At 46.1% G+C, this 15,909-nt stretch overlaps 1 protein-coding gene across 2 annotated transcripts in view; it reads right to left on the minus strand.

Annotated features, from left to right (window-relative positions):
- The window catches only part of WHRN (whirlin), a 183,763-nt gene that overhangs the window by 11,609 nt on the left and 156,245 nt on the right, over positions 1-15,909 (minus strand). For both annotated transcript variants that reach the window (XM_060251358.1, XM_060251357.1), the window contains 2 exons: positions 8,734-8,805; positions 5,630-6,224 (listed from right to left, as the gene is read on the minus strand). In XM_060251358.1, coding sequence (XP_060107341.1) covers positions 5,630-6,224; positions 8,734-8,805 — 667 coding nt within the window. The remainder of the gene's footprint in view (positions 1-5,629; positions 6,225-8,733; positions 8,806-15,909) is intronic.

A 15,909-nucleotide genomic window follows, 5' to 3' on the forward strand; every position in this document is an offset into this window, starting at 1 on the left:
AGCTGTCATTGGGGGTGATCTAAAGGGAACCTGTATTGCTGGTCTTGGCACAATTACACCAACTGCCTGTCTACTTCCAGGAGTAACTCAATGTACTGGATTTCCTTGTGCAGTGGTTAGAATGTTGACTAGGCTGTGGGAGGCCCAGGTTTGAACCCTCACTCTGCCATGATTGCTTGCTTGGGTGACCTTGGGTCTACACTCTCAGTTTGGTCTACATCCTAGGGTTGTTGTGAAAATGGGGAAGGGGGAATGATGTTGTAAACTGGTGTAGGCCTCTTCTGGGGGAGAAAAGTGGGGTATAAATCTCTAATTATAATATCCAATAATATTAAGCTCGGGTGAATGTGGCTCCTTGGGATCTGTGGATGTTCCGTAGTTTTGCTCTCTCAGGCGTTTTGCTCCATCAATCTCCTGCTATTGACCCACTGTGACCTTCAAGTACGTGTGAGTGACACACAGTTGGATATGTATTATTTATTTCATTTCAACCCCAACTTTCTCCCAATGAGGATCCAAAGTCGCTTACTACACTCTCTTTTCCTTCATCTCCACGACAACCCTGTGAGGTAGGTTAGGCTGAAAGCATATGGCTGGCCCAAAGTTAAGAACATAAGAGAAGCCATGTTGGATCAGGCCAACGGCCCATTCAGTCCAACACTCTGTGTCACACAGTGGCAAAAAAATTTATATATACACACACACTGTGGCTAATAGCCACCAATGGACCTGTGCTCCATATTTTTATCTAAACCCCTCTTGAAGGTGGCTATACTTGTGGCCGCCACCACCTCCTGTGGCAGTGAATTCCACATGTTAATCACCCTTTGGGTGAAGAAGTACTTCCTTTTATCCATTTTAACCTGTCTGCTCAGCAATTTCATCGAATGCCCACGAGTTCTTGTATTGTGAGAAAGGGAGAAAAGTATCTCTTTCTCTACTTTCTCCATCCCATGCATTATCTTGTAAACCTCTATCATGTCACCCCTCAGTCGACGTTTCTCCAAGCTAAAGAGTCCCAAGCGTTTCAACCTTTCTTCATAGGGAAAGTGCTGCAGCCCTTTAATCATTCTAGTTGCCCTTCTCTGGACTTTCTCCAATGCTATAATATCCTTTTTGAGGTGTGGCGACCAGAACTGCACACAGTACTCCAAATGAGACCGCACCATCGATTTATACAGGGGCATTATGATACTTAAGTTATGATACTTAAGTTGGCCAGCAAACTTCCATGGCAGAGTGGGGATTCAAAGCTCGGCCACCCAGAAGCTTGTTTGAAAACTCTAGCCACACACTGACCTGGATAGCTCTGGCAAGTCGGATCTTGTCAGATCTTGGAAGCTAAGCAGGGTTGACTAGCAAATACTTGCATGGGAGTCTAGCAAGTACTTGGAAGACCAGGGCTGGAAGGCAGGGTCAGGCTTTATTCAACCACTTCCTTGAATATCCTCCAGGCGCCCAGTAGGGGTCAGTCACCAGAAGCTGCCATGACTTCCAGATGCAGACGCGCGCACACACTCACACAAATACACAAAAATAAGAAAGAAAGAAAGAGAAAGAAAGAAAGAAAGAAAGAAAGAAAGAAAGAAAGAAAGAAAGAAAGAAAGAAAGAAAGAAAGAAAGAAAGAAAGAAAGAAAGAAAGAAAGAGCTAGCAAAACACCTCTTCATTCCCCCTCCCCCCTATTCAGGTCTATTGGACCAGAAAAATATTGGTGTTCCTGAATATTCCAGAATACCAGTATAGGTATGGATAAATAATTGGGAAACTTGATTTATTAATCTACATTATATTCTATGGGGACCATCCTCATAGGGTATAATGGAAAATTTCACTCACTCACTTGATGTCTTTAAATGCCTTCTAGTTTTGTCTGAATAAAAGCCGAATATTGGCTTTTTTCTGGGTGTGGCTATTTTGGGTAGCTGAATCAGATTGTCTAATCTGTATTTGGCTGAATCAGGGCTTTTTTGTAGCAGGAACTCCTTTAGGACCCCTGATGTAGCCAGTCCTCCAGGAGCTGACAGGGCTTTTCTTACAGGACCTACTGTAAACTCCTGGAGGATTGGCTACATCTGGGGTGTGTGGCCTAATATGCTCCTTTACACATCTTTTTATTTACCTCTTTTTCTGTAGGTTTTCTAAATGGTTACATATTGTATTTTGTTGTCAGAATACATTATGAGTGTTGCAAGATGTCTTAGTGGCACTATGCTAAGAAAAAGGAACAAAATGTTTTAAATCAAGGAAGCGTTTTTCTCACTGGCTGGATCTGCACAGTGGGGCAGAGTAGCCATTGATGGTGGGATATTTGGCCCTGTCATTCGTACAATCCCGTGGGAGATTTGACTCAAGCCTCCTCATTCTTTACCCCCTGCCAAATGAGAACAATGGAAAGAGAAAAGACCAAGAACAGCCACGCTTGGGAAGAATTTGCATGAAATCTCAAAGTAAAATGAAAGATGCTTGCAGTATGCAAAGTGGACCACAAGAGGGAAGCAAAGTCACAGCAAAAGATCTGTGAAGGAAAATGATACTAATAGTCTTAAAGAGCGCAGTATTTTGGAATCCCTTCGCAGGCAGGCACAGAAATTTTACGCTCCTTTGTGGTTTGTTAATTTCTAGGCTCCTCAGTTTGTCTCCTAAAAAAGTCTAAGTAGGGCTCTGGCTTATATTTAAGGTCACCAGTTTCCTAGGTAATAGACCTTTCAGCTTTTCCTCCCCAAAATTCAGGCTGGCTGCAAATCCAGAAAATGCAAGTCTCCAGCTCCCCCTTCTCCCTGCCTCTGCCTACCAGAAGCATAAACACAGCACCATGGGATTTGTAGTCTTGAGATGTATTTTTTTATTCTTCTGTCGAGTTGCAGCTGACTTAAAGCAACCCTGTAGGGTTTTCAAGGCAAGAGGTGGTTTGCCATTGCCTGCCTTTGCATCACAACCCTGGTATTTCTTGGTAGTCTCCCATTCGAGTACTATCAAGGACTCATCCTGCTTAGCTTCTGAGATCTCATAAGATCGGGCTAGTCTGAGCTACCAGGTCAGGATGGTCTGTAGACATGTTCAAATATTGTAAGTGATTATGCAGGTTGGGTTTTTTTTAAGGCTACAGAATCAGAATATAAGAAGAGACGGTTAACCACTTGCCTCTCTAGCTGAAGCTCCTGTTTCCTACAGAGGCCAGCCAGATGCTTCTGGAAAACCCACAAATAGGACTTTAAGGCAACAGCTGTACACGGCCGCTGCCCTCTCACTTAGCAACAGGCGCTCAGAGAACCTTTGACTCCAAGCAGGGATCCGTTCTTTGGGGATGTATGAATTACTACCCTTCTTTATTTCTTTTTGGTTATGTATGTTGTTGGGAAGTTGCTCATTTTTATCTATCTCCATTGCTCCTGGATTTGTCTGTTACACCACCGATTTCAATTTGACATTAAAAGTAGCGTAAATGGACTCGGCTATTTTAAATTTCATGTGGCATGGGGAAGCAGGAAAAAGGGAAGAAAGGCAGACTTGTAGTTTTGATGCAGACCAGCGGGGATGGATTTCTAGCAGGAGCTCCTTTGCGCATATTAGGCCACACCCCCCAATATAGCCAGTCCTCCAAGAGTTTACAAGACTCTTTTCTAAAAGCTCTTGGAGGATTGGCTACATCAGGGGTGTGTGGCCTAATATGCAAAGGAGCTCCTGCTAGAATTCCACCCCTGCAGACCGGGGAGAAGCAAAACTAAAGTGGGGATTTTGGGGTGGGAACAGTAGGGCAGTGAAATTTGGTAGCACCCCTGGTTTCATTTAGTCCTCACGTATTTATCTGGTTTTCTTTTAAAACCCTTTATGCAAATGGCTTCTGCTGCATCTTGTGGCAGTGAATCCCACAAGCTAATTATGTGTTGTGTCATAGTTGTTGCTGTAAGCCCTTTTGAGATGTTACAACAGTCCATACCTACCAACTGTGTATACCAGGATCACGCGCTGTCTGCCAGACTGCCAATACGTAGAGTTTCAATGTGTGATGTGTATTTACCATACACCTACTGCCTCAGAATGTGTGAATGCAAACCCTGCAAAACCCGGGGATTAATTTGTGCACATCAGAGCTTTACATTCTTGTTAAATACAAGCATTGCCTCTGCTCACCAAACTGGTTCGCTGTGCATAGGGGGAGGATTGCTGGGAGCGTACAGGACTGGTGGGTGGGACTGTAACATCTAAAAAGGTCTATGTGAAACTATCTGGACTGTGGACTTGATCACAAGCCTCAGAGGCCACCAAAGATGCTGAAGTGACCCTTAACCAATGTTCCCTCTAAGCTGCAGAGTCTTGTGAGCAAAAAATCTACTTTGTGAGCTCCTGGCATTAAAGTGGTGAGCTCCTGCATAAATTAGTGTGCTCTGGGGTCCTCCTTCCTGAGCGGAGACAAAAACGTGTGAGTTGGAGGCTAAAAATCTGTGAGCTAGCTCACACTAACTCAACTTAGAGGGAACACTGCTCCTAACTCATCATATGGGAGTGGGTGTGGTAATAGTCAGGAGATCCGAAGATTGTCTGGCAACCAGACACTCTAGCTCTTTTTGTGGTGACCTAAGTTTATTTTTTATTTTTTGGCTGAGCGAACTGTGACTGACCCGAAGTCACCCAGCTGGCTTCGAACCTGGTTCTCCAGATGAGAGTCTGTGCTGCTCTTAACCACTACATCAAATGGGTTCTCTTACCCCTAGCGCCGCCAATGTGCTTCGCAGAGCTGACAGAAAACAAAATGAAGCTTTATTTTATTGGTCGTGCTTGCTTTATAATTCTGCTTCTTGTGGAGCAGCAGATTTGTCAGAGATGACCTTATATCTGTATCTAGCAATAGTAAGAGATAGAAGACATTTATGTATATTGGGCCAAGAAGATTGGGAAGTTAATACTGGCCTTCAAGCCTTTTTCGTAAGTTAATTATACACAGTTCAAAGAACTTTCTTGTATGTGTCCTAAATCCAGGGGTTGTTTTGTAGAAAAATAGGTGGTGGAGCTCATTAGCATATGCCGCCCCCCCTCCAAAAGCAACCTGATGCAAAAAAAAGAGAGCCCCGGGCTAGTGAAGCCTGCTTGGGCTGGCTAGAGATCCGGTCAGCCCAAGCAGGCCTCACTCACTTGGGGCTCTCCTTGGCTGCCTCCCCCACCCGCCACAGTCAAAAGGCCAGCAAGCCACCTGCTGCCCAAAATCACATAAGAAGTGGAGAAAGGCTGGTGCGGGCTTCTCCAGGGGTTAATGAGGGCTGCTGGGGGTGTGGCAAAGCTCCTGGTGGCTGGCTGGCTGCCCACTCTCCTAATCCAGGGATTGTTATGCAGGTGCACCTACTATTCAATGGACAAGGTAGGTAGGTGGGGAGGAGGAGGGGGAACCCTCAGAAAGGTTCAGGAGCTGTGCTCCTGTGAGCTCCTGCTGAAGTCAAGGCCTGCCTACATCTGTCACTCATTCTTTATTCAGCTATGAGAGGATGAAGAAGAAAATTGCCTTGTTTTCACCCCATACATGAACGGGTGTGTCAAGGGCTGTCTTGGTTTATTCTCCATTTTGGTGCTGGCTTATCCGCCATTACCCTCCTGTGATGACACCCAAGTGTTTCGAGTATCAGAGAAGATCTTACCTCTAGCTTGGGGCAAAGACCTCACTTCATTGACATCTGGCTCACCGTTGGGCCGATGGACTTCTACCATGATGAAATGCTGGGTGGTGCTGGACTCCAGGCCGCCCTTTTCATTGGGAGGAGGAGGAGCCGGGTGAGATGGTGGAGGAGGAGGAGGAGGAGAAGAAGGGGATGGTGCTTTGGGGCTTGGGAGGCTGCTGGCCAGAGTAGCCTCCGGGGAAGGAGTCTTCAATCGGGTTGGTGACTGGACCCTGGGGAAAGGCCCTATTGGTTGCTGGTTGACCAATGACAAGTGGGCATCCATGGACCTTCTGGAGACAGAGGCGTAGATGCTGCTGGGGGAAGAATCCTCTGTGGAGGAGGTGGCTATAGAGGTGATGCTGCTGGTGTCTCTCTCGGAGAGGCTTGGAGATGCTGTGGGGATCCTGGGCGCCACAAAGAACAGGCCGGATTGGGAAGATTCAGAAGAAGGCCTTGTGAGGGTGTCTTTCGCTGTGTTTCTGCTCTGGGAAGAGGAGGAGTCTGCTGTTTGAGAAGGACTGGGTGGTGGAGGCTTGAAAGCCGGAGGCTCCTCGGGGAAAGAAGAGACGTCATCCTGATAAAGCCAACAAAACAAAGGCCATTAGGATGGGCTGCCTAGCACAGAGGGAGCGCTCCTGTTTCTGAGGAATGGCCAATGTGTTGCCATCTGCATTCTGATGCTTTGCTCTAGAGACAAAGGGCCATAGCTCTGTGGTATAGCACTCCCCCCCCCCCGCCCACTGCATGCTAAAGGTTCCAGGTTCAATCCTGGCTTCTCCAATTAAAGGATCTCTGATAGGATCTCTCAGAAAAGACTGCCTGAAATCAGGGACAGCTGTTGCCAGCTCAAGATAATATTAAGCTAGATCACAGGTGGCCAAACTTGCTTAACGTAAGAGCAACACAGAATAAACCTCAGATGTTTGACAGCCAGAAGGAAGGAAGGAAGGAAGGAAGGAAGGAAGGAAGGAAGGAAGGAAGGAAGGAAGGAAGGAAGGAAGGAAGGAAGGAAGGAAGGAAGGAAGGAAGGCAAATAGATGGGAGGGGAGGGAGAGGTGGAAAGAAAGCAATTTTAACTTTATTTATTTATTATATTTATATCCCGCCCTCCCCTATCAGGCTCAGGGCAGCTAACAACAGTTAAAAATACATAATTTAAATAGCACACTGTAAAATCGTTAAAAATCATTGTTCACATACAATACATTTAGTTTCACTCCTAAAATCCAAGATGGCGTCAGTATTAGTAGTTTGTATTTAGCGCTGCTTACAGTAATGTTGTCAAATATTGTTTGGCGCTCTATACTGGGATGGGTTTAGATCATGCTGGGGTATAGTGGTCACTTCCCCGTTAGTTATTAAAAGCTAATTTAAAAGCCAAGCTGAGTTGGCTTAGTGAAATGATTTAAAGAGACAAATGCTTTCTCCAAGCTGGCCGATGGGGCGGTGGGGGCTTCAAGAGCCACACAATATGTGTGAAAAAGCCACATGTGGCTCCTGAGCTATAGTTTGACCACCCCTGAACTAGATGGCCCAGTGGCCTGACTCAGAATAAAAGCAATTAATAGGGCAGGGTTATGGGTCAGGGGGAGAGCGTATGCTTTGCATGAAGGTTTCTGTCTCCTGCTAAAGAGTTTTGTCTAACAGATGCTGGAAAAGGCCTTTCGTCTCCTGAGACCCCAGAGAATTTCTGTCAGTTTATAGGCAGTACTGAATTAGGTGGACCAGTGGTTCGGCTCCATACTAGATAGCTTCATATGTTCATGTGGGTCTGCCTTACCAAGCCAAAACTCTAATTCCTAGCAAGATTTTAAGTAGAGATTCTCTGCAGAATGAGCAAACAACTGCAGGATACTTGGAGTTATTCCTATTTCATGCAGAGATGCTTCGGAAATGCCAAATTACCTAGTCTTAGGAAACCCCCATTATTTTGTTTTCATCTTCACATTTTATACAGAGTACTGTGCACACCCAGTTCGTTTTTGTCTTTTTTCGCCATCTTTTTGCAATGCTACCAACATGCAAGTGTGCACATATAAACCACTGTAAAAAATGGAATCCTAATGTGATTGTATATGTGGTTGAATCAAGATTCTTTCGTGTGCTCTTTTTACTAATGCAAAAAAAAAAAAAGAGGAATCATGACGGCCGGTTATCAACGATCACATCACATATTTCTCAGTAGAGTTTTATTAATACAGATGTGTGCATCTGGACAGTAACAGTAATTAATAATTATTGGATGCCAGTGTGTGCAGTATAGCCAGGAGATCATAAGATCGGCAGCCAGAACTTCTAGCTCTTTTAGGGTTACGCACCACTAGGTGGCCAACTAGACTCGTGTTTAAGGCAAGAGACAAATCAGAGGTGGATTGCCCTTGCCTGATTCAGAGTCACAACCTTGGAGGTCACCCATCCAAATACTAATGAGAGCCAACCCCGCTTAGCTTCCGAGATCTGACGAGAACTCGGAGGATTTATGTGATCTGAGGAGAAACCAGAGATCTTGGAAGCGACAACAAATGCACTAAAAACTGTGGAGAATTTTACTGGTTCCAGTTAAGAGAATTCATTTTGGAAATTTCCCTAGGCAAATGTGGAATGAAAGAAGGGTTGTGTACAGAGCAAAGTTCTAGAACAAGAAAGGACAGGGCTGCTCATTCTTGATTCTGGTTCTATACCAAGCAAGCTTCTAGTCCTTCAACCTGTCGAAATGGATTTGTGCGAAGTGCTCAGACTGGTACAACACAGTGCCCCTGGCCTTCACAATGCTGAGCTACATAAACGTTCAGAAAAGGAATACCACAATCAAGATCTTTTCTCCGTGGTGCAATTAAGCTCTTCATGTCAGTACTGAAATTTGCCAGCAAAGCCTATAGCGGAATAAACGTCAGACAGCTCCTGTGCAAGCTCATCGCTAACGACGTCAATTTATGATCATTTCATGCTCACAAGTGTGCACGTTTTTCACTGGCTTCCAGATCATGAAAGGCATCCTTCTGTTGCCATCTGCAGAAATCTCAATCCTGGTCACAAGGTAGCCTTATCAGGAAGAGGAAAAGGAAGAAGAGAGCATGCCTTACCAGGGAGATATCCGGCAGAGCATTGATGCTGCTCTGGCATCCGTTTCCACTCACTTCCAAGTCCGACGTATTCTGTAGGCAGGAAACAACACCCCCCCCCCCCCAGTTATTGCTGGAGAGCAAGACACAGGGCTGATTTAGTCATGTGGGTTTGCCACCCCATTTCTCAGCACTCAGCCCTGCTCCATGGATGCTTCAGAAAGAGGTGGTTTCCTAGGGCGTTTTCGCACAGAGCTTACCCCGGAGTGACATCCCTCTTCACCGCGCAGTGTCTGCGCGGATTTCGCACCAACTGCTCCGCAGAACCAGGAAGAGCCGCGGCTTTTGTGTCGCTAATGTAAACTGGTTTTTAGCGGTTTACATTTGCGATGCAAAAGGCTCAGCACTTCGCGGCTCTTCCTGGTTCTGCGGAGCAGTTGGTGCGAAATCCGCGCAGACGCTGCGCGGTGAAGAGGGCGTCGCTCCGGGGGTAAGCTCTGTGCGAAAACGCCCCTAGTTTCCAAAGACTTTTTTGCCTGGTCATCTGTGCGCAGTCCTAATTCATCACAGGCGATCAGGCTGGATTCAGTGGCTAACTTGCAGTGAATCCTGTGAAATCACAGCCATCCTGTGAAATCGTATGTACATGCATACCTTGGGAGAAATTCATACCAGGCTGTCAGGCCCCAGCATTTTACAGTTTGTGAATCAAGGTCAGTTGCAAGAGTGGACATCGCATCAGGGAAGTTCTGGTGAACGGGCAACACTGCTGGGACTGTAAACTCCACACTGGCCCCTGGTGTCCCCTGACTGGGCCTTAGCACACGGCACCAAGGACTGGTTGAGAGCTCTCCGGCCCTAGAAAGCCTCGGTTTTCTGATTGCCTCTTTATCCTGGACAGCTTGTTCTGGTGGTGGTGATAGTTCTAAGCCCAGCTGACCTCTCCTGCTTTTCCACTGTGCCTGTCGCCAGACCCCTCCACTGAGAACTGACCATGGCAGGCTTTGAACACGCCTTTGCACCCTTAGGATCTGGACTGAGTCCATCATACCCCTGGCACCCCCCCCCCCGCCCCCCATATGCACAGAACACATAACTGTCGATCCACGTGGATTTTTCAGGAGTGATCTTTCAGGAGTGGGTTCTTCCTGAAAAATCCCTGGGTTTTTCAACAGCTGAACAACATAAATGGGTTTGATTCGTGGAGGAGAGATCTATGAATAGCTATTTGCCATGGTAGCTAAATGAAGCTTCCAGATCCAGAGGCAGTGTGTCTCTGAGTACCAGCTGCAGAGAGGCAAAAGACACAGCCCCACATGCATGAAGCTGCTTTCTGTTGAGCCAGACTACTGGTTTATCAAGGATGGTGCTGTCTACAGATATTGGATTTAGAAGATATTGGATTTATATCCTGCCCTCCACTCGGAGACTGATTTTGCACTCACCTTACTCCATCCTCACATCTGTCTTCTCTGCGTGGCATCCTCCCGATTTCCCGCTATTTGTGCCGGGGCTGCAGCAAATATCACGATTTTTGCGCTGCAAACAGAAACTGGTTTTTAGAGGTTTCCATTTGCTGCATGAAAACTGCGATGTTTGCTGCAGCCCTGGCGCAAAGAGTGGGAAATCGGGAGGATGCCGCGTGGAGAAGATGGACGTGAGGATGGAATAAGGTGAGTGCGAAATTGGTATAAACCTCAGAGCAGTCACAATCTCCTTTATCTTTTCCCCCCAGAACAGACACCCTGTGAGGTAGGTGGGACTGAGAGGGCTCTCACAGCAGCTGCCCTTTCAAGGACAACTCCTGCGAGAGCTATGACTGACTCAAGGCCATTCCAGCAGCTGCAAATGGAGGAGTGGGGAATCAAACCCTGTTCTCCCAGATAAGAGTCTGCACACTTAACCACTACACCAAACTGGGCAGAAACTCTCCAGGGTCTTTAGACCTTCCACATCAACTGCTACCTGATCTTTCTTAACTGGAGATGCCAGGGATTGTACCTGGGACTTTCTGCATTCAAAACAGGTAAGCTACCACTAAGCCATACTCCAGCTCATAGGTACAAAGGAGGGATGTCACCATCATACTCTACTTTTACAAGCTTCCCTGCTTCTACAAGCTTCCTGTAAAGTTTGTCTGAATGTTTTTGTATAGAAGCACCACCCCTTTGAATGCCACATTCTGGGGACAAACAACATTCATGTCCTGGCTTGTGAGGGCTGGATCTGACATAAATAAGATCTTGTCAGGCCGGGCTGTGTGCATCATAAAATGTAATGCCAGATAGTGGAGATATAAACTTTATAAAGGAAAACTATTTTTTTTAAAAAAATAATAATTAAAACATGCTTAAAAGATTAGCACTCTTGCAATATTTTGTTTATTTTACAGTTTCTGACAACTGACACCTCTGGCTCTGAATGATTGCATCAAAATCTGGAGAAAGTGCCTGTGCTGTAGCCATCTTGAGTCAGGTGTGCATACGTAAGTTGCAAACCTACTTTTGGTTTATCGATATCCATTACAGAAATCTCATGGTCAAAGCAAGCTTTGAGCCTAAGATCCAGGAGAAAACATGCAATGGCTGGGCATTGCAAGTTTTTGTAAATATCATCCTGGAGAACTTGTTCTGGTGGTGATAGCTCTAAGCCCAGCTGAGCTCTTCTGCTTTTTCCATTGTGCCTGTTGCCAGACCCCTCCACTGGAGAAGTGACCATGGCAGGCTTTAAACACACCTGGTCAACCAATGGTGTGCTGGTCAACCAGTGGGGGAAATAGAGGCTTTGCTCTGTAGCTCCTGTGCAATTGAGCAAGCCTGGCAAAGCAAGCTGTGATGCAGAAAGATGCAAGAGAGAAGGAAGCAGATGACAGTGAGTTGCTTGCATGCCTGATAGGAGCCCTCCAGGAGCATAATCTGTCTCTTGGGCCACATGTTTGACACCCCTGCTCTAGTGGCATCTGGCCAGCTGGGGTTGGAAAGTTTTGGTCCAGGAAGGCAATCCTGACCTGGCCCACCTGGACTGCATTCACATCTCCCCTATTTCTCTTCTCCATCACTGTCTCCCTGTCACCCAAATAGCCTGTCTCAGAGGCATACTGGCACCATGTGCTTCTCCCTCTCGTAATTATGATTATAGCCCAAATGCCATTATCAAATGTCAAAATACAGCTGCAAGTGAGTCAACAGAACCAGCAGATCCTGATAAAAAAAAAAAAAGTGCAAAATTAAATTAAGTCTCCCAGCAAGGAAGGAATTGGTGAGGTTGTCAGTCAGGAAGGTGTGGGAGAGGAAGGAGGTGGGGGGAAAGTGAGGCAGCGGAGGGAAAAGGGGAGAGAAAGAAAGCATTTGCCAGACAAGGCTGTCACCAACCTGCTGATTTAATTATCATTGGGGAATTAGCTAATGTGCCATTCTTATGCATGGGGTTGACTGGCTGAAATTTAACACTGCATCCAGATGGATTCATTAAAGACCACAATGGTGGTAGGGGGAAGAGGATAAAAGGCTTCCTTCTGCTCTTGCAAGGTGGGGTGGAGAGATGTAACTGTAAGCCCAAGAGCCAAATCTGGTTGCTATTTGGCCCACTGCCCAGCTGGCCACCTTTGAGATTCTTGGGTTTATTCCCTTTTCCTCCACATTCTCAGCCATACTTAGCTCAAGGCAGCTTACAGTAATAATAATAAAGGTTAAACACGCAATCACATTTTGATGAATCTATCTATCTATACAGCAGTATGAAAAAACTGGCAAGGCCTTATAACATACTAAACATGTTGTGGACACAACACTTCAAGAAAAGGACAGTGAAATTGGAAGCAAACAGCAGGGCAGTCGATAACGCTCGAAGAACAAACCAACCTCAGCCCCGCAGCAAGCATTACGTGGCCAATGAAATCAACCAGCCCTGTTGGTTCTGTTTGTAAAGATGGAACCAAATGGGAAACATCAAAATGAATGAAGGGAAAATGAACCCCATTTGTTTTGTTTTCCATTCATTGCCTTGCTACTTTACCCCAGCAAGCATGGGAGAGAGTCAGTTTGATGTAGTGGTTAAATGTGTGGACGCTTATCTGGGAGAACCAGATTTGATTCCCCACTCCTCCACTTGCAGCTACTGGAATGGGATTGGGTCAGCCATAACTCCTGTAGGAGTTGTCCTTGAAAGGGCAGCTGCTGTGAGAGCTCTCTCAGTCCCACCCACCTCACAAGGTGTCTGTTGTGGGGGAAAGAGATAAAGGAGATTGTAAGCTGCTCTGAGACTCTGATTCAGAGAGAAGGGTGGGGTATAAATCTGCGGTCTTCTTCTTCAGCAAGGTCCAACAATGAAGCAGAGGCATTTTCAGCTGGATGCCTTGGCTGAAACAGCAGGTAGAATTCAGAGACAAACTACTGGGAGTGAAAGGAGCCTCACTGAAAGGCTGGAGGGTGGCCATTTTCAAGAGAATTATAAGAGATGTACACTCCTGGATGGTCTGGGCTAGCCTGATATTGTGAGATCTTGGGAACTAAGCAGGGTTGGCCTTCGTTTTTGGATGAGGGATCACCAAGAAATACCAGGGCTGTGATGCAGAAGGAGGCAATGGCAGAACACCTCTGTACATCCCTTGCCTTGAAAACTCAACGAGATCACTGTAAATTGGCCGAAACTTGACTGCCCCCCCCCGTCGAATATTGCAGAAGAACTGCCACAAGTGAAAAAAACAACAACAGAAAGGCAGCTAGATTATTGCTCATTGCTGTTTTCCTTTCTAATTGGAGGTTTGTGAGCACGTAAAATGGATGGTGTTGAGACTGTCGCCCATGTTCTTCTCCAGTGTCCTCTCTATTTGGCGTCCCGCTGGGAGTTCTTATATCCCATATTGGCCCGAATTTTAGAGACTTCTGATCTTTGAAACTAAGACTTCTGATGATTTTAAGATGCTTTTTTTGCTTGATAATTCTGATTCGGAAATAACTGAATTAGTAGCGAAGCTTCTTTATAGAACTATGGTTACTCGTCCTGATAAGTAGTACTATGTAATAGGTTTTACTATGTTGCTGCTGTGTTCTTATCTTGTAATCCTGATTTTATTCTGCATGGATCTTCTGCTCTCCCAATCTGTAACCTGGCCGACCCTGTATTTTATATTTTTATATATGCCAATAAAGGCTCGTCTTGTGCGTGTGACTGGTTTGTGAGCTATTTTGCATAGTACCAGGCTAGCACTCATCAACATTCCCATTAATCTCACAGACAGGGTCACTATTGCACAACTTCAGTGAAGCTGGCTTAACTCAATGTAACACCAGCATATTTCCCCCTCTTTCTTCTTGCAAGAACTGCATTAACCAGTTGAGGAAATCATTAGTTATATTCAGGGCAATTATCTGCAAGTGTGTGGCCTTTTTTAGCTTTCGAAAACAGAACAATGCAGATGTTTGCCACATCCTTTTTGTTATGTGGGCTCAAGGGAAGACTTTAGGTGTTCCTGCCTGGCTCATTGGAACCATACGGACTGAGCTTGGGGACTTGGGAACAATGGACTGCAGGATCCAAATCTCTGCTGCCCTGGACCAATCACAAGCCCCTGCCAGTTTGAATGACCCAATTAACGTGCTTGTGTGGGAACCCAGGGATATATAAGTTTGGCCCCGTTGGTCTAGTTCTCAGTCTTGTAGTGCAGCCACCTACTATGCTGTACTTAATAAAGAGCTGGTTATCACTTATACTTCGACTCTTCAATGCATAGGAAAGGAAAGATCTACTGTGCAAGCACCAGTCATTTCCGACTCTGGGGTGACGCTGCTTTCACGTTTTCACAGCAGACTTTTTATGGGGTGGTTTGCCATTGCCTTCCCCAGTCTTTTCACTCCACCCCCCCCAGCAAGCTGGGTACTCATCTGACCGACCTCGGAAGGATGGAAGGCTGAGTCAACCTTGGGCCGGCTACCTGAATCCAGCTTTTCGCTGGGATCAAACTCAGGTCGTGAGCAGAGAGTTCAGATTAGAGCACTGCAGTACTGCTGCTTTACCACTCTGCGCCACGGGGCCGCTCTTCAATGCATAGAACCCGCTATAAAATACCTTCTTTGTGCCGCTATGTCATAACCCTGTTCGGCAGCACTTTTGGTGCACCGAGTTGAAACCGTTTGGAGCTCAGCCTGCTGCTTCCCTTTTAGGAGAAGATGGTGACATCCAATGTTCCCTCTAAGTTGAGTTAGCTTGAGCTAGCTCACAGATTTTTGGCCTCCAGCTCAAAGATTCTTGTCTTAGCTCAGGAAGGATGACCCCAGAGCACACTAATTTATGCAATAGCTCACCACTTTAATGCCAGGAGCTCACAAAGTAGATTTTTTGCTCACAAGACTCTGCAGCTTAGAGGGAACATTGGTGACATCTGCTGGCTACAATGCAATTCCTCCCCTCCTCCCCAACTTGCAAGCTTTGTAATTACATCCCCTTTTAAGGAGGGGACAAAGTCATGCAGCGCCTCCTTTGAGGCTGGCTCCATTTTTAGCAAATTGGAAACCAACGCGGGTTCCATGATCAGGCAAAGCTGCTTTCAATTAACGCACTACACAATTAACCTCCTGCTCATACGACTTGCCTGTGATCTGGAAAATCATTAGCAGGGGAAGGGAGAAGCAGGCCTGGCCATCTGCTCTGCAGTTGGCCAGGCGTGGAGATGGATAGGCCAGGGGTCATTTTTGCAGTTTACTGATCTGCTTGAAGAAACCGTACAACTAGCGAAATACCAGCTGGGGAGAAATGGGGGTTGAGAGAAGAGCCCACACAGCAAAGAAACATGCCATGGAAATCATTTCCAGTTCTCTGCAGAAACAAGATTTTGCTCAGGAATCCAGGGCTGAAAGACAGAAATCTCCCCATTGCCAATTTTGTTGAGAACCTAACTGCCCTGCTGGATCAGACCAGCCACCCATTTGCTCTTAGACACTCACACTGCTTTCCCCATTGCATCCAGTTTCTGAAGGTGGAAGTTCTATGTTTGTTATTGTGACTGGTCCTGGAATTTGCCTAATCCATTTATTAAGCTGTTGGAGTTAGCGGCCATCATCAGCTCTTTGCAGTCAGAATTGTGAGGCATTACATAGCCGGTCCAAGAAGATGGACATTGTCTTCTCTGCCTTGGACTTGCCACAGAGCACTGCCATCAAATGATCCCGCTTAATCAATCAGTTAATTAATACGAAAGGT

The sequence above is a fragment of the Heteronotia binoei genome, chromosome 12 (assembly GCF_032191835.1).
Source record: "Heteronotia binoei isolate CCM8104 ecotype False Entrance Well chromosome 12, APGP_CSIRO_Hbin_v1, whole genome shotgun sequence".
In the NCBI taxonomy this organism is placed as follows: domain Eukaryota; kingdom Metazoa; phylum Chordata; class Lepidosauria; order Squamata; family Gekkonidae; genus Heteronotia; species Heteronotia binoei.